The 27,509-nt window shown below is 36.8% G+C and overlaps 2 protein-coding genes across 3 annotated transcripts in view; both read left to right on the forward strand.

Moving 5' to 3' along the window:
• LOC127622052 (ankyrin-1-like) overlaps positions 1–12,619 on the forward strand; it is a 188,933-nt gene extending 176,314 nt beyond the window's left edge. For both annotated transcript variants that reach the window (XM_052095963.1, XM_052095972.1), the window contains 2 exons: positions 17–114; positions 5,785–12,619. In XM_052095963.1, coding sequence (XP_051951923.1) covers positions 17–91 — 75 coding nt within the window. In that variant the 3' untranslated portion in view covers positions 92–114; positions 5,785–12,619. The remainder of the gene's footprint in view (positions 1–16; positions 115–5,784) is intronic.
• A 4,231-nt stretch (positions 12,620–16,850) lies between these two features.
• Positions 16,851–27,477, forward strand: LOC127632960 (prosaposin-like). Its single transcript, XM_052111809.1, has 10 exons — positions 16,851–17,026; positions 17,325–17,389; positions 18,193–18,267; positions 21,124–21,240; positions 21,476–21,574; positions 22,652–22,732; positions 22,853–23,033; positions 24,075–24,217; positions 26,601–26,678; positions 26,839–27,477. The coding sequence occupies exons 1-10, from the start codon at positions 16,966–16,968 to the stop codon at positions 26,866–26,868; spliced, it is 930 nt and encodes a 309-aa protein (XP_051967769.1). The 5' UTR covers positions 16,851–16,965; the 3' UTR covers positions 26,869–27,477.
• Positions 27,478–27,509: the final 32 nt, after the last annotated feature.

Genomic DNA, 27,509 nt, shown 5'->3' on the forward strand with positions numbered 1-27,509 from the left:
CTGCTCTCCACTGTAGATGGATGTTGTGGATGTGAAGAGAGGAGGTGCTCAAATAGTGAAATGTGCAAGTCTGCGGAGAGTAAAGCAGTGAGCGTGACTCACTCCTCCCTGCAGGTACAAGACATTTGCTGCACTTTGTGCTTGATAATCAACAGGATTCAACACCATTCAGGGTGCTTTTTGTAAAAGTCAGTATTCTAGATTTAGGCTTTGTGAATCGAGATGATCAAAGTATTAAGAAATGAAAGATAGCATTTAAGCACTATTTTGCTAAGTACACACTGCAGTTTTGGGAGTGACAACGGCATTCTGTATGTGTACCAAGGAGGTCTATAATAGTATTGTATTCCCATTAATCTCAATGGCAGATGCTCTGCCTGTGCAGGACCCCTGGAAGTACACAATTGGAATTCTGTCATGCTTATGGACAATTCATTCTGGTAACATTTTCCAACAGCTCGATCTCTGTTGAAATTAATGGGAATTCTAACTGCATTAAAGACCTCCTTGTTCCCAAGCTGTGATGTCAAAACTCAATTTCCTACTTTTAATGGCCCTGCAACAAATGAGCACTGGTAAAACATCTATTGTATAATTTAATATTTGCAATTTATCTGTTGCTCGTAAAAAAAAACAATGAATATGGAGCTACTTTTGAAAGGCTGTTAATGGAGAAAGATGCTTTTTGCCCCTATAATGGTGTAATCATGGCATCTACCAGCAGGGGCTCACTGCTGAAGCTAACCAGCCAAATCCAAGTCTCCTTTTGCCAGACCACTTTGACTAAACAGTAAAAGGTCTGGTCCATATTGCAGCTTATTATGGCCAAGTACCACCACCTAGACTGGAAGAGATTGTTTGTCCAACCCAAACTTATGTCAAGAATGTAAGACTTTTACTCCCATAGAGAACAATTAAAAAACCAACAAACAATGATATTTCCATTTTTCCCTAAATTTAACACCTAACGCCAAAACTAAGCCTAACCATAAACTAACTCCATATGTAACTCCACTGCTTATAACTTCAGGGAATCTGTTATTTTTCAATAATAACGGGCTGGAGTCAATTATTCCGCATACTATGGTTACAACACCTCAAGACATCATTCAGGGTTTTATCTCAAGACAAATTCTCGTTTTCGGTCATAAAACAATCTTGCGAGTGGAATTACTTTCTTCCACCACGGATTCAGTGTCTTGTTTTGATACAGCCTGTGCCTCCATTGCTAGTTCTAAAGCAACACTTTAGAATTAGCAATGGAGGATTGTGTTTCTTGCGCTGCTTTACTATAACACTTACTGAAGTAACAAGGTTGAGCATTTGTGTGCACGTGCGTGTATGAGTCAAAGCGAGAGAAAGAAAGAAAGAAAACAGAGAGATTGCGTGTTGGATTACATGTGTTTGCGGCACTCGTCAGCAGAAACATTGCTTTAAAATCACCTTTAAATATAGTTCAAAGATTTAATTTCACTAACCTAGCGAGATTAGGCAGATTAAGTAATTATTGACTCAAAAGCACTTGTTTTGTCCACCTGGTACCTTGTAAACATGACTTTGTTTTTTGGCGGACTGCTTAAATAACCTGTGTTGCTTAAAGCCAGCCAATCAGATAAGCCTAAGACTGGCCAAACCAATACGACTCATGATGGTTGACAGAATAATTACCATAGCAACTAGAGATGCTCCGATACTACTAGTACTCATATTGGACCGATACTAGGGGTTAAATATACTCATAATTGGTATTGGTATCATCATTTAATATTTCTGAGTACATTAACATAATGACGTGGTTGCATATGCTGTGCATGGTGCTTCTAAGACTAGTTTGAAAACATGAGAAACATTTTGGTGTTTAAACTAATGCTGCTAGTCAATTAATCGCATAATGTTCAGAAACTGCTTAATTTTCAGTTAATCAGACTTTAAAAGTGCTTAAATTTTCTTGTTTATTAAACATTTTCCAACAAAGTATTCTAAAGTATAAATATCAATGCATGATTCAATGCACAAAAAGCACCAATTTAAGTAACATTAAACATTTTCAAAAGTCTAAGGTTGACTCATTTAAAAAAGAACTAGCCCCATAGGTTAAGTATATTGGAATGCGCATTAAACCTTTTAAACCCTTATCCTCCACCATAATAATCTTGGCTCTTCTTTACAGCTGTAGTGACGTGTGTTTGAACTTCACATGAAAAGAGAACCCGGACACATCGCAGGTTCCACTCTATTCTAACTAATGTTCAGAACTTACATGGAGCTGAATAAATGCCAGAATCTAATATGAAAATAAGAAAATACATAGAGAGTGTTAAAAAGAAAGTGAATGCGTTTAACATTTTAAATGTATCAAACCTGATAATGTGTTAATTTCGACATCTCTATTTTAAACCTTTTAAATCTAGAATATCAGTTTTGATCATCTTTGCCTGCTATACAGTATGTATTATGTATAAGAAGACGCTAGAAAAATGTATAGGACACACTTTCTGTCAATTTTACTTAGCCCAACAACAACACAGGACAAAGCAATCGAACAAACGTTCGTAACAACGTCAACACAACAAACCCAGAAACATCTATCAAAACTAAGGCTGCATTGCCCACACCATGATTGCACAGATTAATATTCATAAAATAACACAGTTAAAGCATGAATAACGTATCATATGTGTTAACTGGTTTACTTTTGAAGGAAAGCTACACTCTGGTAAAATGGGTTTGAATTGTCATTTGTAATTACTGAAAACACAAATTTTGGCAACATCAAGATCAATTGTACATACACAAATAGAATGGCATAAACAACCACAAAACTTCTTGTATCAGTGATCACTGATGTACAATGCGGTTGTCACTCCCATAAATTACCAAACTCTGTGTGTTCAAACTCTGAAGATTAAACACTCAGAAAACTACAGTTAAATAACAGTTATTAATCCTCTTCTATGTAGCCTTTAATGCAGTTTGTTGGCCAAGATATCCAACTTTACAGTTCTGTTCCAGAAATACAGAAGTAACCTACTTGATTTAGAATAATTCAAGCTTGTTGGTATTCAAAACTTAAAGCAATTTATAGTACCTCATCTTTATGTACAGCTTACATGCAGCCCAGCAAGTCACTTTGGTGAAGTGGTTAAATATGTTCAGACTGTCTGACAAATATGTTGTTTGCAGATAATGCTGAAGTGTCTAGTCTATTTGGACAACAAAAGCACTATGGGCCTTAAAAAATGTTGCTGATTGGACTGGTCTGTTTTGAAAAAGAAAAAGAAACTCAGCTAATACCAGTTTTTGGTATTAGTTGGATTCCAGCTGGTCCAAGCTTGTCATGTATGATCATTAGCAGGTCCAAGTTGGTCTAGAGGGTTGATCAGCTGGACTACCAACTGGTGGGTCTGAGTTTGACCTGGTTGACCATCTTGGTGCTAGTAGACCACCTTGGACCAGGAACAAACCAGCTACAATGTTCCAAAATCCAAACAAACAGTTTTTTCCTACAGAGCTATATTATAAAAGCATAGAAATACATCTACTAATTTAGCGTGAAGGTGTGTTCTCTTTGTTATGGAGTGTTCAATTTCCATTTCACCTTACTGCATTATCTCCTAAATGTCTCTGACATCCTGTCCATTTCCAACTAATATCTAGATGTTTCCAATAAGCTGTTTTGTACCCTCTCCTTCTTTAATAACTCTTGAAAATGTATCTCATGATTGGTTTTGTCACTCAGATCTGTCAGAAAAGCATGCTGTAATTTTGTTATTTTATATTAGATATATGACAGAGTGCAATTTTGACAAAACAACTTTATAACTTTAATACAGTCTTATTGAAATAGAATAATTTTGTTTAATACCTTGCTTAAAGTGGTAACTGGTTTCACATGGTTTTTAGCTGGTCATTTGTGGTCATGAGCAGTATTGGGAGAAGATAGCTAAAAGTAGCGACGCTATTAACTTAAATACATTTCTTAGTAACATGACAGTTCAGCTAATTTAACAAAAGTGTAGCTTTTCAAGTAACTAGTAGCACTGTAGTGTTACCAAATGTGTTGATACGGCACTGGCCCCACTTAGGCTGAGCGGTGTCCACATATTGATCTATCTCGATGATTTGCTCCTATTAGCACAGTCAGAGAAGTTGCCGTGCAAGCACATTGATCTGTTGCTTACGCGCTTGGAGCATATTGGCCTCAAAGTTAATTGGGCAGAATATTTTGGTGCTAAGTCGGCAGGTTTCCTCCTTGGGAATAAACTCAACTTGGTGACCATGTTGGCTTGTTTGACCGACATGTGCATTCAGTCTCATCTCCAATGCTTGAAGAAGTTCAAACTGAGAGTAGCCTTGCAGATGCTGGGGTTGATGGCCGACACACCCTGCTGTCACCTATCTGGGATTGGTACACATGAGGCCTCTCCAGTGGTGGGTGATCTCGAGAGTGCCTTGTTACATGTGGCGATGCAATTTAGAGAACACCTTCAATCTCTCAGCAGGTTGTTGCGCTGGGCCAAGTGGTCGGATGCAAAGATGTCACAACGGTATCATTCAGCTCGGGCTGGGGTGCCTTGTGTGACGGTCATTCGGCCTTTGGCTCCTGGACAGATGTGCAAGCCACATGGCAAATAAATTGCCTTTAGCTGCTTATAGACCTCTTGAATCTGGAAGTCTTTCAGGCAGACGTGCAAGGTTTTCACGTTCTAGTCCATACAGACAGTACCTCGGCTGAAGCGTACAGAAATCGCCAAGGGGATGCCGTTCATGCCGATGTTGGCTCTATACATGCAGAGCACATCCCTGGTTGTCTGAACGGCAGGGAAGACATGCTCCCACGTCAGGGAGTCACACTAGGCAATGGAGACTTCATCCTCATATAAAGGATTTGGGAGGTATTCGGGGAAGACGTGGTGGACTTGTTTGCCTCCCCGGAAATTATGCAATGTCTCCTCTGATTCTTATTGACACAAACTCTGATTCTCAAGCTCCACTGAGCTGATGTGAAGTTATTTTCTAATGTTTTTCACTGCCCATCATCCAGTGATCATTGTTCTGGTGTGCCTGAATCAGTAGCTTGCCTTTATAGTATACAATTTCCATAGCATCAGCTACTCTGCGTAGCTTTCTCGCACTACTGATTTCTCGTTGTTTAGGGACTGAGATATGCTCCTTCCATCATCAGGAAAATTCTGATGAAATGGCGTTGTGCTCTGGTTTACGCTAACGGAGCACTTTAATAGGAACACCTGTGCATCTACTTATTCGTGCGATTATCTAATGAGCCAATCGTGTGGTAGACGTGCAATGCATAAAATGATACAAATACAGGTCAGGAGCTTCAATTAATGTCAGTGTACAATAGTTAGCTACTTTTTGGTAGTTTCATGTTGTAGTATAGCTAACTGCTTATTCAAAAGAGTAGCTTGAATGTAGTTTTACTACTTTAAGTTAGGTGGAGTGTTGGGAAGCTACAATTTTAAAATAGCTTCCCCAACATGGGTAATTAGCTAGTCCAATCTAGTCTAGATGGTTGATCAGCTGAACTACCAGTTGGTAGACCTGATTTTGACCTAATAGAATATCTTATTAGTTAAACTGATTAGAACTGGTAGACCACCTTTGACCAGCAACAAACCAGCTGCATGTTCCAAAACCACCCTGACCACCTTAAGTTGCTTTTCCAGCTGGGTACAAAACAATTCTGGTCTTAAATCTAAATGCTATGATTAAATGTTTACACTGTTCAACATTGTAACCTTCCTTTCTGTTTCTCCAACCTAGGACTTGCCACGCAAACCATCCCTCAATGACACATGATGGATGTCAAATAAAGAAGACAAAAGAACTAGAGTGTTGGCAATAGGCAATGGATATAAACTATGAAAACAGATTTTAGGACTTTTTTAAACAAGCAAAACAAACGCTAGAGGCTAGAGGCATGATTTCTTATAAAATGAAACCAAACAATGAAAAAAAGCAAGCATTTGAGAAGTGCTTCCTGTAATCTCAATATCAGCATGTGAAAGTGCTGTCGCATGGCCTGCCTTTACATACAGCACTGAATGCAAGCATTTATGAGAATCCAGGCTGATAAAAAGTGAGGTGAGAAAATAGTGTCATACTGCAAGGGCTCTAAACATGGAGGGTGGAAGGACTTTGGCCAAAGAGACGAGTATACGCTTAAGCTTTGGAATGCTGTGTAACCTAAACATCCTTGTTTTGGGAAAACAAAAGCTAATTGTATTCAAATCCAGCAACAGTTCTGACCTAAATTTAGTCTTCCAACTGAACACAGAACAAAGTCCAGAACACACTTCTTCTGTGATTTCACATAGGGAGCTGTTTGTCCCTCTTGTACTGATATTATACATAATATGCACTCAAATATGATGTGAATGTACTCTGTGTGTGTGCGTATTCACAGCCAAAAAAAATCTAATGACCAATGCAATGATATGCTGCTGTTTCAATACCTGCTCCAGAATTCTTGTTCAGTTCAGTCTTACATGTCTTGTGTATTGTAAAGGTTTTATTGTGTAGCAAATGCTCGTTTTAGAAATGAGCTGTAATATTCTGTCCTGAGGTATACTAGGCTTAAGGGTTACAATCTGCGCAGTTTAAACATGGGGATACAGTATATCGGACATACTTTAACGTCACTGTGGGGCTATATATGTACACTTGTGTGTAAATCATTTTCAGTATATCAGGAACCTATTTTGTTCAATATTCATTACATACCTCTGTGTCATATGAACCTTGGGCTTCCTTTTAATAACTTGATATGCACAGAGAAGCACATTAACATTATATTAACATTGTCCCCCATTAGCATGTTAGCACCATTCAAAATGACATACATGTTACTATAAATTGTCATGTAGCAGATTATTCAGGTATGGAGGTACAAATTAATGGGAGAGGAATTTCTGTAGATCACTGTGCTCAAAAAAGCAATGAAAATGTTTATTTGTAGTCTCACTATAACAATATGAATAAGTATAGCATTTCAATGAAGTAAAATTATGCAAAGACAACTAAATATATATACACACACAGTTGAAGTCATAAGTAACCTTCCAAATTCATTTAATCTAACTTTTCACAATACCTGACTTTTAAATGTAGAGAATCAGAAGATTACATACAATTTGTTAGTATTTGGTAGCATTGCCTTTAAATTGGGTCAAACTTTTTGGGTAGCCTTCCACAAGCTTCTCACAATAAGTTTCTGGAATTTTGGCCCATTCCTCCAGACAGAACTGATGTAACAGAGTCAGGTTTTAGGCCTCCTTGCTCGCACATGCTTCTTCAGATCTGCCCACAATTGTGAGGATTGAGGTCATGGCGTGATGGCCATTCCAGTAACTTTGTTGTCCTTAAGCCATTTTGCCACAAATTTGGAGATATGCTTGGGGTCATTTTCCATTTGGAAGACCCATTTGCGACCAAGCTTTAACTTAATGGCTGATGTCTTGAGATGTTTCTTCAATATATCCTCATAATTTTCCTTCCTCATGATGCCATCTATTTTGTGATTTGCACCAGTCACTCCTGTAGCATAGTACCCCCACAACATGATGCTGCCACCCCCATGCTTCATGGTTGGGATGGTTTTCTTCAGCTTGCAAGCCTCACCCTTTTTGCTCGTAACAACGATGGTCATTAAGGCCAAAATGTTCCATTTTTGTTTCATCTGACCAGAGCAAATTTCTCTAAAAATAAGATCTTTATCCCCATGTACACTTGCAAACTGTAGTCTGGATTTGTATGGCAGTTTTGGAGCATTGGCTTCTTCCTTGCTGAGCAGCCATTCAGGTTATGTCAATATAGGACTTGTTTTACTGTGGATATAGATACTTGTCTACCTGTTTTCTCCAGCATCTTCACAAGGTACTTTGCTGTTGTTCTGGGATTGATTTGCACTTTTCACACCAAATTACATTCGCCTCTAGCAGACAGAAAGTATTTCCTTCCTGAGCGGTAAGATGGCTGCGTGGTCCCATGGTGTTTATACTTGCATACTACTGTTTGTGCAACACATTCTCACCCCAACTCGTCACATACGGACGCTTGGGCAGTTTCGTCACATATTGACGCGCCGGGTATACCTTTGGCGTCATTTTTCGACGCGCAGGGTAGTCCGATAGACTTCTATGTATCTCTGAACCGGAGCGTGTAGCGTTGAAATTTCACATCTCGGGTAAGCTCACGCCGCGAATGGGTGGAGAGTCGAGACCGCAATAAATAAAACTAAAAAGGAATAGGCTACAATGGCCCTCCAACTGTTTTTTGATGTTTAAAAACCCGGACACGTCGTAAACTGACGCCATTCTACATATCTCTGAACCGGAGCGTGTAGCGTTGAAATTTCACGTCTTGGGTAAGCTCACGCCGCGAATGGGTCGAGAGTCGAGACCGCCATAAATAAAAATAAAAAGGAATAGGCTACAATGGCCCTCCAACTGTTTTTTTATGTTTCAAAACCGGACGCGTCGTAAAATGACGCCAAAGGTACACCCGGCGCGTCAATAAGTGACGCCAAGGGGTCCTGCCCTAGCGTCCGTGTGTGACGAGCTGGGGTGTGAGAATGTGTTGTTTGTACAGATGAACGTAGTACATTCAGGTGTTTGGAAATTTCTCCAAGTATGAACCAGACATTTGGAGGTCCACAATTTTTTTTCTGAGGGCTTGGCTGATTTCTTTTGATTTTCCCATGATGTCAAGCAAAGAGGCACTGAGTTTGAAGGTAGGCCTTAAAATACACCCAGAGGTACACCTCCAATTCAGTACACCTCCTATCAGAAGCTAATTGGCTAATTGTCTAAAGGCTTGACAGCATTTTTTGGAATTTTCCAATCTACTTAAAGGCACAGTTAACTTGGTGTATGTAAACTTCTGACCCACTGGAATTGTGATATAGTCAATTAAAAGTGAAACAGTCTGTCTGTAAACAATTGTTGGAAAAATTACTTGTGACATGCAAGAAGTAGATGTCCCAAACAACTTGCCATATCTATAGTTTGCTAATATGAAATCTGTGAAGTGGTTAAAAAATTAGTTTTAATGACTTCAACCTAAGTGTATGTAAACTTCAACTTCAACTGTATATATATATAGGTATCATATGCACACTCCCGACATGAAGGCTGTTCCAAATAGTTGACATTCAAGAAAAAGATAAACAGTATATATATATATATAGGGTCCACTTTATATTAGGTGGCCTTAACTACTATGTACATAAACATTTGATGCAATGTACTTATTATGTACATACATGTTGTTGCATTGTAATTACATTTAAAGTACTTGCATTGAATTACATTTGTAGTTACATTGTTAACTTTACCCCGTACCCAACCCTTACCCCAAAACCTAACTCTAACTCCTAATGCTAACCTTAACCCTTACTCCTAAACCTACCTGTACCTCAACATTAGTAGCAGCAAATTTTGCAGAACAACTTGTAGTTACACAGTAAATACACAGTCTGTATTTATTTAATGTTAGTACATAGTAGTTAAGGCCACCATCTATATATATATATATATATATGTGTGTATATATTTTTAGCTTCTTACCAAAGCGGCATATATACATGGTTTTACAACACTAACTCTTTTGGAAGATTTGATGATATCTTTATATAAAATTTGGTAACACTTTACAATAACGTTTTACAAAAAATTTAACAACTACATTAGTTAACATTAACTAAAAATTAACAATTTACAGCATGTATCAATCTTGGTTAAACGTACCATGCCATTCTTATTTATGCCATTCTTATCATTGAGTTACGATAGATAAGTTAATACTAACAACAAAATCTATCAGATAGATTTTCAATAGTTTCAGTTTCAGATGCCGTTGTAGAAATTTAGTATTCACAGTCAGCCATGATTACTGTGAGTGAAAGTGTCCAATAACAGGACGGTTACTGAGATTAAGCGAGTAGTATTCAGCTGGTCATGTGATTCTAACATGGCAGCCCCCATGTGCGGACCCTCTCCATGTAGAATAAAACAGCTTTTATAATGTTACTGATATGACTGGAGTCTTCATTTTAATGTGAGTGGTCATGATTTCCAACATATATAGCAAAATTACAATTCATGTCTTTAGGAGTTCAACTTTTTAATGAGGAAAAGATTACTGTGTGTACGTTTAACCAAGATTGATAGTGCTGTAAATTGTTCATTTTTAGTTCATGTTAACTAATGTAGTTGTTACATTGTTTAAAAGTACATTTTATACAAAAATATCATCAAATCTTCCAAAAGAGTTAGTGTTGTAAAACCATGTATATAAGCCGCTTTGGTAAGAAGCTAAAAATAAATGTATATGTAGAGTTACTATATAAATGGAAATATATGTCAATTAGATTGTGTTTACAAATCCTTTCTTGGGGTGCCACGCCGATATTTGTAACAACAATTCTTAGAATCGTTTTAATTGACTGAACAATTTGATTTTTCTAAAATGAAAGAAAAATTGGTAAAAAAAAAAAAAGTCTCATTGCTTTTTTGTTCATCATTACCATGGATGCCAATAATCAGGGAGAAAACTGTATATTGTTGTTAGAGAAGACATAACACAATTCATATTATACTTCTCAATATATTCAGTTTGTTATATTTTAATGTCAATTGTTTTGGTTCAACTTTAATTTCTCCAACAAGATTAGGTGTCCAATAATTTTGTGGACACTCAGCACATGGGGAACACATGGAGAAGCCACTTAGCACTGTGATCAGACTGTTCTACTGTCCCGCAACAAAACAGAACATAACTGACTCCAAGAACACACACACATACTTTTAAACTATGATGTCGATTTTCTGAGTCTGCACTGAAAGTAAGTCTTCCAGCAAACCGACCACTCACCATCACTTTATCTTTCTGCATGAGTTTTGTAACAACAGCCAATTAGTAAAATTGCTGTTTCTTGTTATAGGATTAGACACATTTTAAAACTGTAGTATTCCTCCAACTATATCTTATTATGCAAACAATGATTGCTGCCCATGTAGCATTCCTCAGACACCCCATTTACCAAGTGTAAGATAGCTAGTGAAACCAAGCGTAGTACTTTCATGGGTGGTGGTTTTTAGTGTTAATTGAACAAAGATGTTTAAACACTTCAAGGCTCTCATATATTGTGACTTTATTATGTTTTGAACATTCTGCTTTGATTTTAGCCAGCAATCAAAGTCGTAGAATACAAGCGTATCATTATGTGACTGGTCTCCACACAAACCAAACAGTCCAAACATGTCAATCTTATTTCTTTTATAAATTAAGTTATTTACACCTCCTTTCATACTACGTCTGAATATACCACAAATACTTATCCTGATTTCGAAAGATGTTTGCGAAGGAAAACCAAACTAAAGCATAATGAAATTCCTGAAAACCTCAAATCAATCATCTGAAATGTATGCATAAATGACATGATGCATGCAGATAAAGCCACTTAAACAGACAGGATAAGCTTCTGATAATAACATAAGAGCATAATATAAATACAGGACATCTACCGACTGTATTGTAGCACTGTACATTATTCCTTAGCAGTTTAATTCAAATGTACATGGTCATTGGTCTCTAGTATAAAACACTTGAGGCTCGCATAACTGGAACCAACTAAAAATGTAACTGTTTATCTTTTAATATAAAGATTAAAATAAATGAAACAATAATTATATTTCTTCCATGCACATTACCGATTATACCAAATTTAGGTTTATTTCTTTTTCATAGGCTACCCTATACAGCTTACTTGCTGCTGCTGCTCTTCTTTTCTTTTCTTTTCTTTTTTACATTTTAGGTGATTAGCATTGTATGGGTTTTCTAAAACATTGAAATGTTTGGCAACTCATTTAAAAGAAAACCAAAATTTTTCACACTAGAATATTCTTCCTTTAAACACTGTCTGAACAAAACTAAAACACAGATCACAGTGGCTGCACAGGTGGGCCAGTCCATTCACGGCAGCAAGGGAATGTCAAATTAGCAATGCAGTTGTTTGATGTTTAAGCAATGGTTAAATGCCAACCTCTTGCAAAAATGTGATATTTATACTCCTATTTACTACACAAATTATTTAAATGTAATAACGCAATAGTATAATACTTATGAAAAGGAATGGAAACTGCACACTTGCACAGAAAAGATGTTCTTAATACATAGTTTAATATATATATATATATATATATATATATATATATATATACTATGTGTGTTTGTGTGTGTCTACATATAGAGAGAGAGAGAGAGAGAGAGAGAGAGAGAGAGAGAGAGAGAGAGAGAGAGAGAGAGAGAGAGAATTAGAATGCTTTGCACTTGCAAATGGGAAATTACGACCTGCTATATGGGAATATGGAAATACTTAAATGTTATGGATGTACTTGTAGCAGACTTCAGGGAGGTGCCTGTGGGAATAAAGAAGCCTTGTACTTCTTTAAAGTTTCTTTAATTTCATGTGTTCATTTTTATTGCTACTATAGGTCTTTGAATCAGACAAGATTTTAAATGTCTATATAAATATATAGAAATATTCTACCCTGTACACCAGCTGAAGATACATTTACAGAATTAATAAATAAATTAAAACTCACAAATGGCTTTGTTGTCATTCTTTTGTTTAAAGTTTTTTTTTTTTTTTTTACTTTATTATTTTCTTTGATGTGCACTTAGTAAAGTAAAAGGTTATTAAACTAACTACAATCATAATGTAGTATTTTCTAAGAAATTACAATTATTTAATCATTTACTCACCCTCATACATCCCAGATGTGTATACTTTCTTTTTTCTGCTAAACACAAATTAAGATTTTTAGAAAAAAAAAATCTCAGCTCTGTCCTATGCAAGTGAATGGTGGCAAGAAATTTGAAGGTCCAAAAATCACATAAAAGTAATCCATATGACTTCAGTGATTAAATCTATATCTTCAGAAGCGATATGATAGGTGTGGTTGAGAAACAGATCAAAATGTAAGTCCTTTTTATTCCAAATCTCCACTTTCACTTTTACATCTAAAAGTCACATGTGGAGCCTGTTTAATTTCACATTCACTTCTGAAAGTGAAAGTGGAGATTTATAGTAAAAAAGGACTTAATTATTGTTCTGTTTCTTACCCACACCTATTATGTCACTTCTCAAGATGTGGATTTAACTGGAGTCGTATGGATTACATTTCTGTTTACTTTATGTGATTTTTGGAGCTCAGTGGCAGACTGGTCATTGGGAGCACCGGGTGTTTTCCCAGTGGGCTGCTGGGTAATTTGGGCTGGACTGCTGCTGTTGGATTTGTTCCTACAGCCCAGAAAAGCAGCCACCCTGGACTCCAACGTGCCCACGCAGACCCCATAACAAAGCGAAAATTCAATAAACTCTGCAAGGTAAACCAATATAATAGCTTTTATTTTGAAAAACTGTAGATTTAGACTACAAGAACTCATTATTTTACATACAAATCACAATAATGGTGATAACAAAAAACAACATATTAAGTATAACATGAGCTCTGAATAATCACAAAATTACAAATAACTGCAAGTTAAGTTTACTCTATCGCGCATGCGAGCATCAATAACGCGCGCGGATTAATGGCCTTGAAATGCCTTCATAATGATGACAATAATGATGAATCAAATTATGAAACTGTAAAAAGGCTTATAAATTTTTGCCTTGTTATTATTAATAATAATCAACATTACCCAAAATCGAACCTTATTTTGCAGCTTTGAAGATTTATGACAAGAACATGTGAAATGTTCCGTTTAAATGATTCTGACAGTCAAACTATATGGCATAATGACTAAATATCAATAGGGATGTGCACTAAGGGATGTGTGTAACGTTTGTTGGAGTTCGGTATGTAAATTAGCCATTACATGCCTTACAATAAGCTACAATTTGCATGAAATGAATCTTATAATGTAATCACGCCTGCTAAATCTCACACATCTGAATGATCATTTGTGATGTTCATGTCTTGAGCTCAAAACGCACTTACAAACACCAGCAAGTGTTTGAAATAACATCCGGATCTGATGTGGATTCCGATCACAGAATGAAGCAGAATTACATTCATTATTGAGTTATATGTGATGCTTACTCTTACGCATACTTTCATACTAAATATAATTTATACTAAAACAAATACCAGAGACCGCTTAGACAAATATCTCATACTGAGAAAGTGCTAACCATAAAAATATAAAACATAAAAGTTTAAGAACCACTTCATGGTCAGAATGGCGACATTTTGAATCACGCTCGCCCCAGAGAATTATTGCACCTCGACCTGTAATTGGCCAAAATGCTCCGTGCGACTTTTCCGAGACCCTCTACTCTTCCCTGTGGAACACGGAAGCTTGACCTCTGACCCACTTTCTGTAGATCTGAATTTCTGTAGATCTTTGAATTTTAGAATATTGAATTTGGTGTTCTGAATTTCTTCTCCATCTTGAAAACTTGAAGATGTATTTTTTAAAACGGGATATTTACAGTGTAAAAACTCAGAACCAAAAATGTGCTGTTTGAAAAAACATATTTATAAAATCGTGCTATAAAAAAAAACAATTTAATTTGGTTAAAAATGAAATGAGTTAAAAAAAAAAATCAAATTCAAACCTATTTAAAATACAACGTAATATTACATTTGGCAAAATTACACTTATAATTCAAATTCAAAAGTCTATAATTAAAATGTACACAATTCTAATTCAAATTGTTTTGGCATATTTCTGGCTCCATATTAATGAAGCAAATCCTGTTACATGTATTCTGTTACTCCCTAACCCTGTGCATAATTGTTATGAAACTAATGTAGCATTCACTGTAAAAACCTAATATATATATATATATAATTCATATACTGTATTTGAGCAACAAATTCCACTAGTATTTACAAAAATGTGTAAACATACATTACATTTAAGAAAACGGCTATTTTAGTAGTATTCTGAAATATCTGCATATATGTACATGTATGTGACTTTATATCAGTAAAAACCATATTTGAACCAAATATATTTGATATAGGTCATACTGTATATTGCCATGAATCAGATTTCTGTATTCTGTATACTTTTATACATTTTCTATATACAAAATATAAGTCCTATTCATTTATATCTAGGGATGTTCTGATACCAACACTGGTATCGGTATCGGGTCCGATACCACGCTAATGTACTGGTACTGGTACTGGTACTCGTAAACATTCAGCTCACAACTTAAAGTCATGTTATGTCCTAGTGAGATTATTTTACCGCTGTGATTTAATTACATATATACTGTATATAGTTTGCATGAACAGTGCGCTGTGAGTGTGAATGTGTGGAGACAGTGTTGTGTGACGCCAGCTGCACATAGTACCTTTTAATCATCCTAGGCTCATACAGGAAACACCGCTCATGAGCATCGAGCACTCTGTTTGAGCACCTCAGCCAAATATCAGCACACTGTCAGAATAGAGGAGATGCTTGACAAGAGATGTGTATTGAAGCTTGCGTTCTAACAGACATCTGAAGGGCTAATACACACACCCGTGTACATAAAACAACGAGCTCTTTAAATTCGAATAAGCATTGTGACACTACTCAATTGTAAAAGCTGGGGGTCAGATAGCTCAAGAGCGACGAGCCTGAAAGTAATGACAAATGTGACGTTCTAATTCAAGCCTACACGTTCCCAAATGCCATACCTTCTCTCCTCTTTAAAACGAATGTGCTCTTATTGAATAATTTAAAGTCTTTTAAGATTTTATCAATGTGCAGTTCAATTATAATGCATTATTAAAATTTTTCTATGCAGGCCTACATTGTTGGCAAAGTACGTGCTATCAAGCCTGGCACAGTAATGATTAATTTGATACACTTTGATACGTTCCATGCATTGTACTGAATGATTGCTACTTTTAAATCGTAGGCTACTCCAAGATACTTCATGGTATGTTCCAGGTCTATATACAATTGCATTGCCATAATCCATGTCCATAGCACTTTTTGAAATACTTATTTTTTTATAATAAGTGATATCATCTTACAGAGGCACAAAATAACTCTCTCGAACATTCAATTCAATGGAGGAATGACCTGCCAAACCCCACCAGAGCAGCTGATTCTCTGACCACCTTCAGGCAACATCTAAAGATGCATCTCTTTCGGGAGCACTTGTCCCAATCCTACAATCCAATGCAATAACTGTCTTCTTTATTCTAAGGAAAGAAAAACATTCTTTCAACACTGTCCCTCACCTTCCTCTCTACTGGTACTTTTGGTACTTTGTATTGCAGCCCTTATTACTGCCTCCTTAGGATGAATCGAATCACTTCTGTTGTATTCCTCATTTGTAAGTCGCTTTGGATAAAAGCATCTGCTCAATGAATAACTGTAAATGTAACAAAGGTGCTGTTTGAAGCTTTAGAAATCTGCTGATGTATGTATACTTCTATTATACATCAATACAAAATATATAGGCCCCATAATATCTGTATAGCCTTATGCATGCACCATATTAGCTATTGTATATTCACTACTGTACACCATGCAAGACCGATTTGAGAGGGATTCTAAGCAACTTTCATAGTAATTTCCTCCCTATAGAAGCTTTCATCTGCTCATCTCCATACAGTATTATGTGTTTATTATTGTTATCAGCTAGATATGTGTTAATATAGCTAATAGCTATTCTACTCTTCTACTAGAGAACACTCCTTATGATACTGATAGATTACAGTAGACATATTTAGTACAGTATAGAATAGATCTGTTGCTGGCCAGTGGTTAAAGTTGGCCTACTTCCTCAAAGTACAATAATGCGAATCTAGAATGCAAGTGAATATCAGACCGGAAAGATTCTTGAGGGGTTTACCATATGAACACAGACAACACCCTGATCTGCATTAGTTGTAAGATATATTGACTGCAGTGGAAGAACACTCTACAATGCAGACAATGGAGTTTGCCATCGTATATCTTTTAGTGGTCACTTCTACTCTGTCTTCAGGTAAGAACATTTAAATGTTAACCGAGGCTGGGCTTGTTTTATATATTTTGCTTGACCATATATGCAATCAAATTTCACTATTAAAATATGAAGCCTGCACTTGTTAGAGCCTACACTTTATTCTCTGTAGACTTCTCCAAGTGTACTTAAATCAATTCAAAGTTACGTTTTCAAATGTTTCAAATGCTCAATTCAGCTCTTTCATTTTCCAATCGGTTTCCTGATAAGTTAACTAATATGGTCGTAAAGTGCAGAGAGGATTCATTATCTTGCAATACCATTCCTGGTTTCTCAATAGGATGGACGAGAAGTGTAGATCTAGATCTTCACCGCTACACACAGCAAACATCCAGCCCTCAACAGGTGAGTGATGAATGGTTGCCAAATAACATGCTGCGTTTACAATGTACAATGTACCTTTTATATTTAGCTGCTTCATTCATATTTTTGTGCTTCATAATTGCTGAACTTTCTTTATTTATCTGAAAAACATCAGCCAGGATATTTATTTAATGGCAGGTTTTGACAACTTGCCTCGTATAATGTGACACACCTAGCTATTTGGGGCATGTTGTTTCTAGGATCAGCTACTTGTATCTTATTTAATTGGCACTAATGGCTCTAAAAACCTTCTTTTTTTTGGCAGCCAAGCACCCCTGAAAAACATTATTTCTGTGCGTTTATTTTATAATAGCATATTTGCAACTGTTCTGCTTATCTCTGAAATCACCCTGTATCAAGAACGTGTCTATCTCTAAAATTCAGCCAGACATACTTCCCCTTGCAGGTGCATATACTGTATATGAAAAGAGAGACATCAGTATTCTCCCCTAAAAATGTATTTTATAAATGTCTAGATGAACAGAGGTTTGGCACTTTTTTACAAATAATAAATGCCCAACGTCTGTGAACTGAAAAGAAGATCTGAGAACCTGGTCATTTTTACACTTCCTTCTTTCTATGTTGTGTCAATTACAAAACCTAAAAAAAGAGGTTGTGAGAGTTTGTGGTTTTATTTTAGAAACTGATACATTCTAGCAATCTTTTGATTGTGCATGTTACATGAAGAGTATTAGACTGAAGCATTATTTATATATTTATGACCAAAAGAGATCATGATCAAGCATAATGCCACTTCATTGCAGATATTCATTGTCATTATTTAGATGAACAACATGTGCAGTGATTGCAACAGGATTGTACAGTTGTTGAGGGAAATGCTCTCCAATCAAGACTCACAGGTGAATTTGTGTGTGTGTGTGTGTGTGAGCATGTATTTATCACTTTGTGGGGACCAAATGTCCCCATAAGGATAGTAAAACCCGAAATTTTTGACCATGTGGGGACATTTTGTCGGTCCCCATGAGGAAAACAGCTTATAAATCATACTAAATGATGTTTTTTGAAAATGTAAAAATGCAGAAAGTTTTCTGTGAGGGTTAGGTTTAGGGGTAGGGTTAGGTTTAGGGGATAGAATATAAAGTTTGTACAGTATAAAAACCATTATGTCTATGGAAAGTCCCCATAAAACATGGAAACACAACGTGTGTGTGTGTGTGTGTGTGTGTGTGTGTGTGTGTGTGTGTGTGTGTGTGTGTGTGTGTGTGTGTGTGTGTGTGTGTGTGTGTGTGTCACTGAAATAAATACATTGTAACTAATTGAACTGTTGGTAATCAAGGGTCTGTAGTGTCAACAGTATGTTTAAACACAATCTGACCTTCTACATAAAAAATGATCAAATAAAGGGTAAATACCAAAGGATGCTATGGGATGGGCATTGTACTAATAGCTTTAGAGAAGTGAAAATTGCAATTGCAAGTACGGATCTAATTTTACTTTCTTATGGCAGCTGAGCCATGTGAGGTATCTATGGTTTCTGGCTCACATTAAGTATTAAACTACTAATTTCATCAAACTATACTTCAAAAACACATTTGATATAAGAGAGAAGTTCTGACTAGAACGCTCACAAGTTTTTGCCTGGGGATTGGTGCTGTACTGTGTGGTATACAAAAACATTTAATAAAATACTACTGTATGTATAACGTATACTACATATTAACGTAAATTACTATAATTATTGTACTACAAGTAAAAAAGGTTAATTGTAGTTTTTTTTTAGATCATGTTATTTTTATTTATGTACTGCACTCAATATCTAAATTACTTCTGAAATGTAATCTGGCACTGATTACACAGCCAAATTTGTAATCAGTTATGTCATTTTTTATTATTTATTATGTCGTTTTTGGATTATTTATAGCTTGCTTTGATGAAAATCTAATTTTAAGGGTGGGTTGCCCCAATAAGGATTCAATTAAGCAGAGTTTAGAGCTTTCGCTGTCATTTCCTGCATATCGCGCCACCGTTTTGTGGTCCATTCTGCATAACGGGCCGGCTCATTTGAGCTTATCGTGGCCCATTCAGCCCATTTCACGGCCGACCCACTGGGCCACTCGGCTTTCCCATGGCCAGTCCGCCCCTGATCGGCCCCAAAGTGCATCGGCCCACCGGGAAAATGCCCGGTATGCCAGATTACCAGTCCAGCCCCGCCTGTGATTAAAACGTTCACCTGCGATTCATTTTGTCCGCCATGATGAATTTCTGAATTTAGCTGTAGATCTAGCAGGTTAAGAAAATGTCGCAGCAGCGTTTAAGAAAATGTGTGTAACTATGAAAAAAGGACCCCACACGGATCTCGAATCGACCGCATCCCCTCGTTAGCACTACTATTTTGGCCAGAAATGAACCGCCCATGATGCCGACTGAAACGAGTAGAGAGGACGGGAGCAATAAAGATCACCTGTGGCTTATTAGGCTACTGCTATCGTTAAATGCTGAATAACGCTCTCTTCTCGCTTCACCTCGATAGATCCGTCTCTGTCCCGTGTCTCCGCATGTAAAAAATGTGGAAGCGGATAATTACGAATGGAGTTACAAATGTGCCAAAATTCTGTGCATGAACATTTTTATTTTGAGCAAGGGTGTAGATTTGTCTTGAACATTGGTGGGGTTGCAGTGTGAAGCATTTAAATATTTCCATTGATCATGGTATAAATAATGTGGGGGGTGAACTCGCTTGCTTTGATTATTGGAAAACAAACTATCCCCTTATCCTCTTCCTCTTGTTTGTTTTTAGCAGATCTGTGGTCTAGCCAGCCAATCAAAATTTACCAACTCATCACTGATTGGCAGAAATTCTGGCACATTATTATGCTGTGACCTTGTTGATCAAACAATCAGTCAAAACTATGAGTGCACACAGCAGGGGCGGACTGGCCATAGGGAGAACCGGAACTTTTCCCGGTGGTCCAGCCGCACCACGAGGCGGAACGGGTGGCAATAAGATAAAACGTACTGCCAGAAGAGGGCTGCAAAACAGCGCAGCGATATGCAGAAAAGGACAGCGACATATTATAAATATTATGATAAACGTCTCTCAGGGGGCTGACAGCACATCCACTGTCCGTTTACCTAGTCATTCATGTTTAATTTTTGGTGCGATTATTTTTTAAACCAATTCAACTGCAAGTTTAAAGTTAATCTCTAACTGAGATTTAAATAAGAGTTGAAAATATTGGACCAACAGAATTAAAGTTATCTCAGATTTACTGTAAAATTTAAACATAATCAAATTGATGTATTCAAATGTAACCCTGATTATTTTTAAACAAGGTTTAAAGTTTGGTGCAACAGAATTCTCTGATAATCCTTGATTTAATCTAAATTTAAGATTAATCCTGGTTTGTGCAACCCACCCTACAAGTATTAATTTGACACTCCTTTACACACTTTCATTAAACAATGAAAGTGTTTGGCGACTCTTCAAAAATCAATACTAATAAGTAATGTAATCTATGTGTATGAAATCCATAAAAAGTAACTAATCTGATTACGCACATTTTAAAATGTATTTTAACCTAATTGCAAGTACTTTATTTTATAATCAGATTACATAATACAGATTACATGAAGCCCAATTCTACCCAATGCTGACTGCATTTACAATTAAGAAAAAAAAAGATGTTTTTTATCTCATAACCTTCTGTTGTATTCATGATTGAGTGTCTATATCTTAAGCTATCCCCTCTTCACAGAACCTTGTTGAAGAAGCTCTCAAAAAAATGTGTCATGAAGTCCCCAATATGTTTTGGTGCATGGATGGATCAAATAAATATCTACTTTTGGCCAGACAGTATCTCAGTGAATTGCCAGTGAGTATCTCTCAGTTTAAAATCTTACACTTACTGACAATGGGTTGTTTCTTAATGCACAGCCACAACGTCAACATATTGTTCGTTTAATGTATTGAACATTTTTCAGAATGGTACTATGTACAGTGGTTCTATTTGTAATTGGTGAACTAAACTCCCTAGAAATGTAAACCCCCTAATGTGTCATGATGTTTTTATTTATTTAATCAAAAATGGTTTTGTACCTTCACCATAGAATCACAAAGACGGTGACATATGTTCACTGTTGGGACTATGCAGCATGGGGCCGGCAGACAGAAAAGCAACATCAGTGCTGAGTGGAACTAGTCAAGAGGTAAGCATTAGACATACAAAAGATCCAAGAAGTCATTCATGTACTCATTACCCAGACATTGTCTGAAGTATTGCTTTGCAAGGTAAGGAATTAAATCTGGATTGTGACCTGAATCTACCTTGAGTCTTAGTCACAGATTTTGAGTCCACATCTTTGATGTGTAAGATCGTTATTAGAACATTAGGTAACAAGATTCAGTGTACATTAAGGTTCACATGTTGCTTGAAGTTGCTTCAAGGATTTAATCTAGCTGATTTTTATGTTTTAATAAAATGTTTTAATTTGTATTTACTTTTATTACTTCATTCAACTGATATTGGCATTGTGGTTTTGGCAGATGTATACCTCAATGGACCTAAAACAACATTTGATCAACCAATCGGATTTTAAGGTTAGCCTTAAAGGGATAGTTCACCCAAAAATGAAAATTCTCTCATCATTTTCTCATCCTCATGCCATCCCAGATGTGTTTGACTTGCTTTCTTCTGCAGAACCCAAACAAAGTTTTAAAAGAATATCTCAGCTCTGTAGGTCCATACAATGCAACTGAATGGGGTCATTTTAAGCCGCTAAAATCACAGTAGAAAAGTAATCCATAAGACTCCATTGGTTTAATCAATGTCTTCTGAAGCAATCTTGTAGATTTTGGGTGAGAACAGACCAAAATAAAGGAATGACGAGAGAACTTGCATTTTTGGGGTGAACTAATCTTTTAAGGATAGGATTGGTGTTTGAACAACATTTTTATCAACTAATCATTTCCCTCTGGGTTTTGGGATTGGCGTTACGGCCAGGGTTCGGACATGTGTCTGACAGGAATGGTGTTTCAGGACCAACAAAAGATGTTGATCCGGTCAAATGTCCTGTAACTGGGCCAAATCAATCATCTAGAGACCATTGCTCCTGATTCTGATGGTTCTAGTCATAAAATAAAGCAAAATAATTGACTTTCTGCTAGAAAATGGAACATTTGACAACTATATTGCAACTATAAGCTATGTTAAGTTCAGTAAGTGGATAAATTAATATTTAATATGACAATTATCAAAAGTTCCTGTTTCCTGTGTCCTACTGTAGGTTCCTTTAAATCCTATCTGTACCTTCTGTCTGTTCCTAATAAAGACACTGGAGAGCATGTTGCCAAAAGAAAGAACTGAAGTAAGGCTGTTGGATATCAGTTTCATATTTATATCATATTCATATGCTTAGAATTTTATTGACTTGCATCACTTTAAAAAATAAAATGCTCCTGATTTTCTTTGGTCGGACCTGTTTCAGGAAGTCATAGTGAAGCTTCTGGAGAAAATCTGTGACTATTTGCCAGCACAATATAAGGATATGTGTGACAAATTTATAGAAACGTATGGAAAGAAACTCATTGATCTTCTAGTGTCCTCCGCCCCTCCACATACTATCTGTGCTGCGCTGGGGCTGTGTCACTCAGAGACACCAATACTATGTAAGTAGCCCGATTAGCAGAGGTGAGCACACACTTGTCACGTAGAACAGAGGTTCTCAAACTTTTGTACACAACTCGGTTTATATATATATATATATATATATATATATATATATATATATATATATATATATATATATATATTATACATTATCTAGATAGTCCTGAGAAATTACAGCTGTTAAACATATTTAAATTATATCAATTAACGCATTAGCTTTAGCAGCTCTAAAATTCTACAAATAAAAGAAATAGTTGTAAAATAAAATAGTAAAAACACTGAAACTAGTCAACACTAAAAAAGCTAAAAACATGAAGTCCCAGAACCCGCAGTGATTCTTGCATGATGGCAGCTCTTAAGGTGCCATTGTTTTGCCGAAATCTGTCTCCCCAACATATTCTTAGGCCCCCTGCATACAGTGCTTCCGGAAAGTATTCACAGCGCTTCACTTTTTCCACATTTTGTTATGTTACAGCCTTATTCCAAAATTGATTAAATTCATTATTTTCCTCAAAAGTCTACAAACAATACCCCATAATGACATCAGGAAAGAAGTTTGTTTGAAATCTTTGCAAATGTATTAAACTGGTGTGACCCCCTTCCTAACTGTTCCCTGTACCTAAAGCCCACCCCTACACCCACCTGTTACCTTAACCATAGGGAGTCATTAGTCACACCTGCACCTACCCCTAAGCATAACCATTCAGGGGGTGAAAAATCGGCATGACACTGGTACTGTGTCCAGCTCCCACGAGATGGATCCAGAATTAGATTGATGTTTTGGATTGATGTACTTTAACTTAATTGAACAACTGATAAATTGAAAATAAATTAGAAATAAAAACTAAATTAAAAATACAAACCTATAATAATAACTTTGTGGGGCTGGATGCCCTGATTTGGCCAGACTTGTTGCTTGATGTGAAAAGATTTAGAGCCACTGGGTTAACAAATCCTCAAACTAGCCATGATTAAAGAATAATTCTTTCTGCTGTAAATTAGTAATAATGCTAAATATGAATTATTTGTGTCCTCTCCAGTGTCCACTGTGCACACAGACTGTGATTCCTGTAAGAAGCTAGCAGTTCTGTCTCAGTTTCATTTGGGCCACAACTTCACTGAGATCCAGACCTCTGCTGAGCTGCAGAAGATATGCCACCTTCACCCGAATGCTATTCCTCAAGTAAAGAGCACAACACATCATATACATATATACACTGATCAGATACAACATAAAAACCACTGACAGGCGAAGTGAATACCATTTATTATCTCGTTACAATGGCACCTGTCAAGGGGTGGGATATAATAGGCAGCAAGTGAACAGTTAGTTCTTGATCTGAGTGACTTTGATAAGGGCATAATTGTGATGCTAGATGACTGGGTCAGAGCATCTTCAAAACGGCAGGTCTTTTGGGGTGTTCCCGGTATGCAGTGGTTAGTACCTAACAAAAGTGGTCCAAACGAGGACAACCGGTGAACCGGCGACAGGGTCATGGGCCCCCAAGGTTCATTGATGCACGTGGGGAGTGAAGGGTAGCCCGTCTCATCTGATCCCACAGAAGAGCTACAGTAGCACATATTGCTGAAAAACTTAATGCTGGCCAGGATAGAAAGGTGTCAGAACACACAGTGTATCGCAGCTTGCAGTGTATGGGGCTGCATATCCGCAAACCAGCAGAGTTCCTATGCAGACCCCTGTCCACTGCCCGAAAGCGCCTGCAATGTGTATGTGAGCGTCAGAACTAGACCATTGAGCAATGGAAGAAGGTGGCCTAGTCTGTTTTCTTTAAGATCATGTGGACGTCTGGGTGTTTGTGAGTAGTTTACCTGGGAAAGAGATGGCAGCAGGATGTACTGTGGGAAGAAGGCAGACCAACAGAGGCAGTGAGATGCTCTGGGCAATGTTTTGTTGGGAAACCTTGTGCCCTGACATTCATGTGGATGTTATTTTGATGTGTACAATCTAACTAAAGATTGTTGGAGACCAGGTACACCCCTTCATGGAATTTCAGCAGGATAACGTGCACTGCAAAAATTGCTCAGGAATGATTTGTGGAACATGACAAAGAGTTCAAGGTGTTGACTTGGCCTCCAAATTCCCCAGATCTCAATCGGATTGAGCATCTATGGGATGTGCTGGACCACAATCTGGTCCATGTAGGCCTCACCTCGCAACTTACAGGAATTAAAGGATCTGCTGCTAATGTCTTGGTGCCAGATACCACAGGACACCTTCAGATATCTTGTGGAGACCATGCCTCAATGGGTCAATGCTGTTTGAGCGGCATGAGGGGGACCTACACGATAGTAGGTTGGTGGTTTTAATGTGATGGCTGATCGGTGTCTATATGTACAGTATCTCACAAAAGTGAGTACACCCCTCACATTTTGTAAATATTTGATTATATCTTTTCATGTGACAACACTGAAGAAATGACACTTTGCCACAATGTAAAGTAGTGAGTGTACAGCTTGTATAACAGTGTAAATTTGCTGTCCCCTCAAAATAACTCAACACACAGCCATTAAGGGCCCAATGTGGACATTTTCACTTGGGGTGTACTCACTTTTGTTGCCAGCGGTTTTAGATCATTAATGGCATTGTGTTGAGTTATTTTGAGGGGACAGCAAATTTACACTGTTATACAAGCTATACAAGCTGTACACTCACTACATTACATTGTAGCAAAGTGTCATTTCTTCAGTGTTGTCACATGAAAAGATATAATCAAATATTTACAAAAATGTGAGGGGTGTACTCACTTTTGTGAGATACTGTATATATATATATGAATATATTTCACACTACCACTATATTTCTTTAAATATGTCAACTAAAAATGTACAACCGTGTATGTACAAGCACCACAGCAGATTTACATAAAAGTTTTTAAAAGCACGTTATGCGCTGAAGTTCAATTCTTGCATTTGGCACCTTATTTAAAAATACAATAAAAACAATTCTAGTTTTTTAGACATTTTCTGGTAACAGTATTGCTTTGGCATTAGCAAGCACCACTTATAATCAGCTTTCATTTACAGCACTAAAGCAAATGGTGAAACCTCCCTGATTCTTACTGAAAACATACTTATAGGTGCACTCAGTAATTTTTTCCTCATGAATTGAAATTTTGCAATGCATGTAGGAAATAATGACCACTCGCATTAAAGACTCCAGTCATATCAGTAACATTCTAAAAGCTGTTTTATTCTACATGGAGAGGGTCCGCACATGGGGACCGCCATGTTAGAATCACATGACCAGCTGAATACTACTCAATCTCAGTAACTGTCCTGTTATTGGACACTTTCACTCAGTGATTCAAATAATCATGACTGACTGTGAAAACTACATTTCTACAATGGCATCTGAAACTGAAAACTAGTGATTTAAAATTATGCTGCATCCAAGCCGCTAGGTGTCAGTGTAGTCCAAGATAACACAAAGACAAAAGTGCACATTTGAAGACTTTTTAAAACTTTTATACAAAGCACTTCCCCTGTTTTTTTACAACAATGGTACATTACACTTGTACATTTATTGTCTCCACTTTCTATCCTAGTGTGAAAGGTTTGTGAAGCTTCATGGCCTCAGGGTGCTGAAGAATGAAGCAAAACTACCAGCTATTATGGCATGCAAGGTAATATGACTTGCCCAAAATTAGCACTGAACTTAATTACAGTCTATTTTACAATCTACCTCAATGACTTACTGTAACTATGAACAGCTTGTTATCTGGGAGGATTGGAGACGTTCCCAAGCGATTCTTGACAGAAACGTTTTGTGTGTTTTGTTAACAGGAGGACTACCTTTGCAGGGGACACAACTGAAATCAACTGATTCGATACTATTTCAGCTCAGAAGCAATTGATCAGTTTACCTGATCAAACCTTGTACTTCCACTTTAATGGTATAAAAGCAAGGGACATTTTAAGACTCCTACTTAAGCTGTGATGACATTTAATTAGCCTTAAAATTATCTTTACGCACCTATCAGATTTTAATGTAAGCATACAAATGTTCTTTCATGTCAAATGTTTTTAATAATTATCATTGTATTGCTATGCATTGAAAACATGGCACGGTTAATTTTTCTTTTGTCAAGTTGGTTAATTGTTTGGTTACATAGATTCATATTTTCTCTATGCCATTAAAATGGGAAAACAGCATATGATTGAAGATGATTAAGATGATTTAATAACAATGACTCAAATGACAATAATTTTAACAGTGCAACATTATGCTTGTCATCAGAAAAACTCACAAATACTGTATATCATAAAAATAAAAAAAAAACAATTGCCTATGAATTTTTACTATTGTTTGTGTGGAAATGCTGTACAAGGTGGAATGCCTTTTTCTTCACATGAAAATGTGTTATCGAGGTGTTGCTCAAAATGACAAATAATAAATCCTAAAATACATTTCAACAACAACAACCCTTCTCATTTCTTTGAAATGCAATGAAGCA

Source organism: Xyrauchen texanus, chromosome 3, assembly GCF_025860055.1.
Source record: "Xyrauchen texanus isolate HMW12.3.18 chromosome 3, RBS_HiC_50CHRs, whole genome shotgun sequence".
NCBI lineage: Eukaryota > Metazoa > Chordata > Actinopteri > Cypriniformes > Catostomidae > Xyrauchen > Xyrauchen texanus.

Excerpts from the sequence above, each read along its gene's own strand:
- LOC127632960 (XM_052111809.1), top strand. The coding sequence starts at position 16,966 with ATGCAGACAATGGAGTTTGCCATCGTATATCTTTTAGTGGTCACTTCT. Across the intron at positions 21,575-22,651 it reads TGAGTGGAACTAGTCAAGAG|GTTCCTTTAAATCCTATCTG; the intron begins GTAAGCATTAGA and ends GTCCTACTGTAG. Across the intron at positions 22,733-22,852 it reads TGCCAAAAGAAAGAACTGAA|GAAGTCATAGTGAAGCTTCT; the intron begins GTAAGGCTGTTG and ends GACCTGTTTCAG.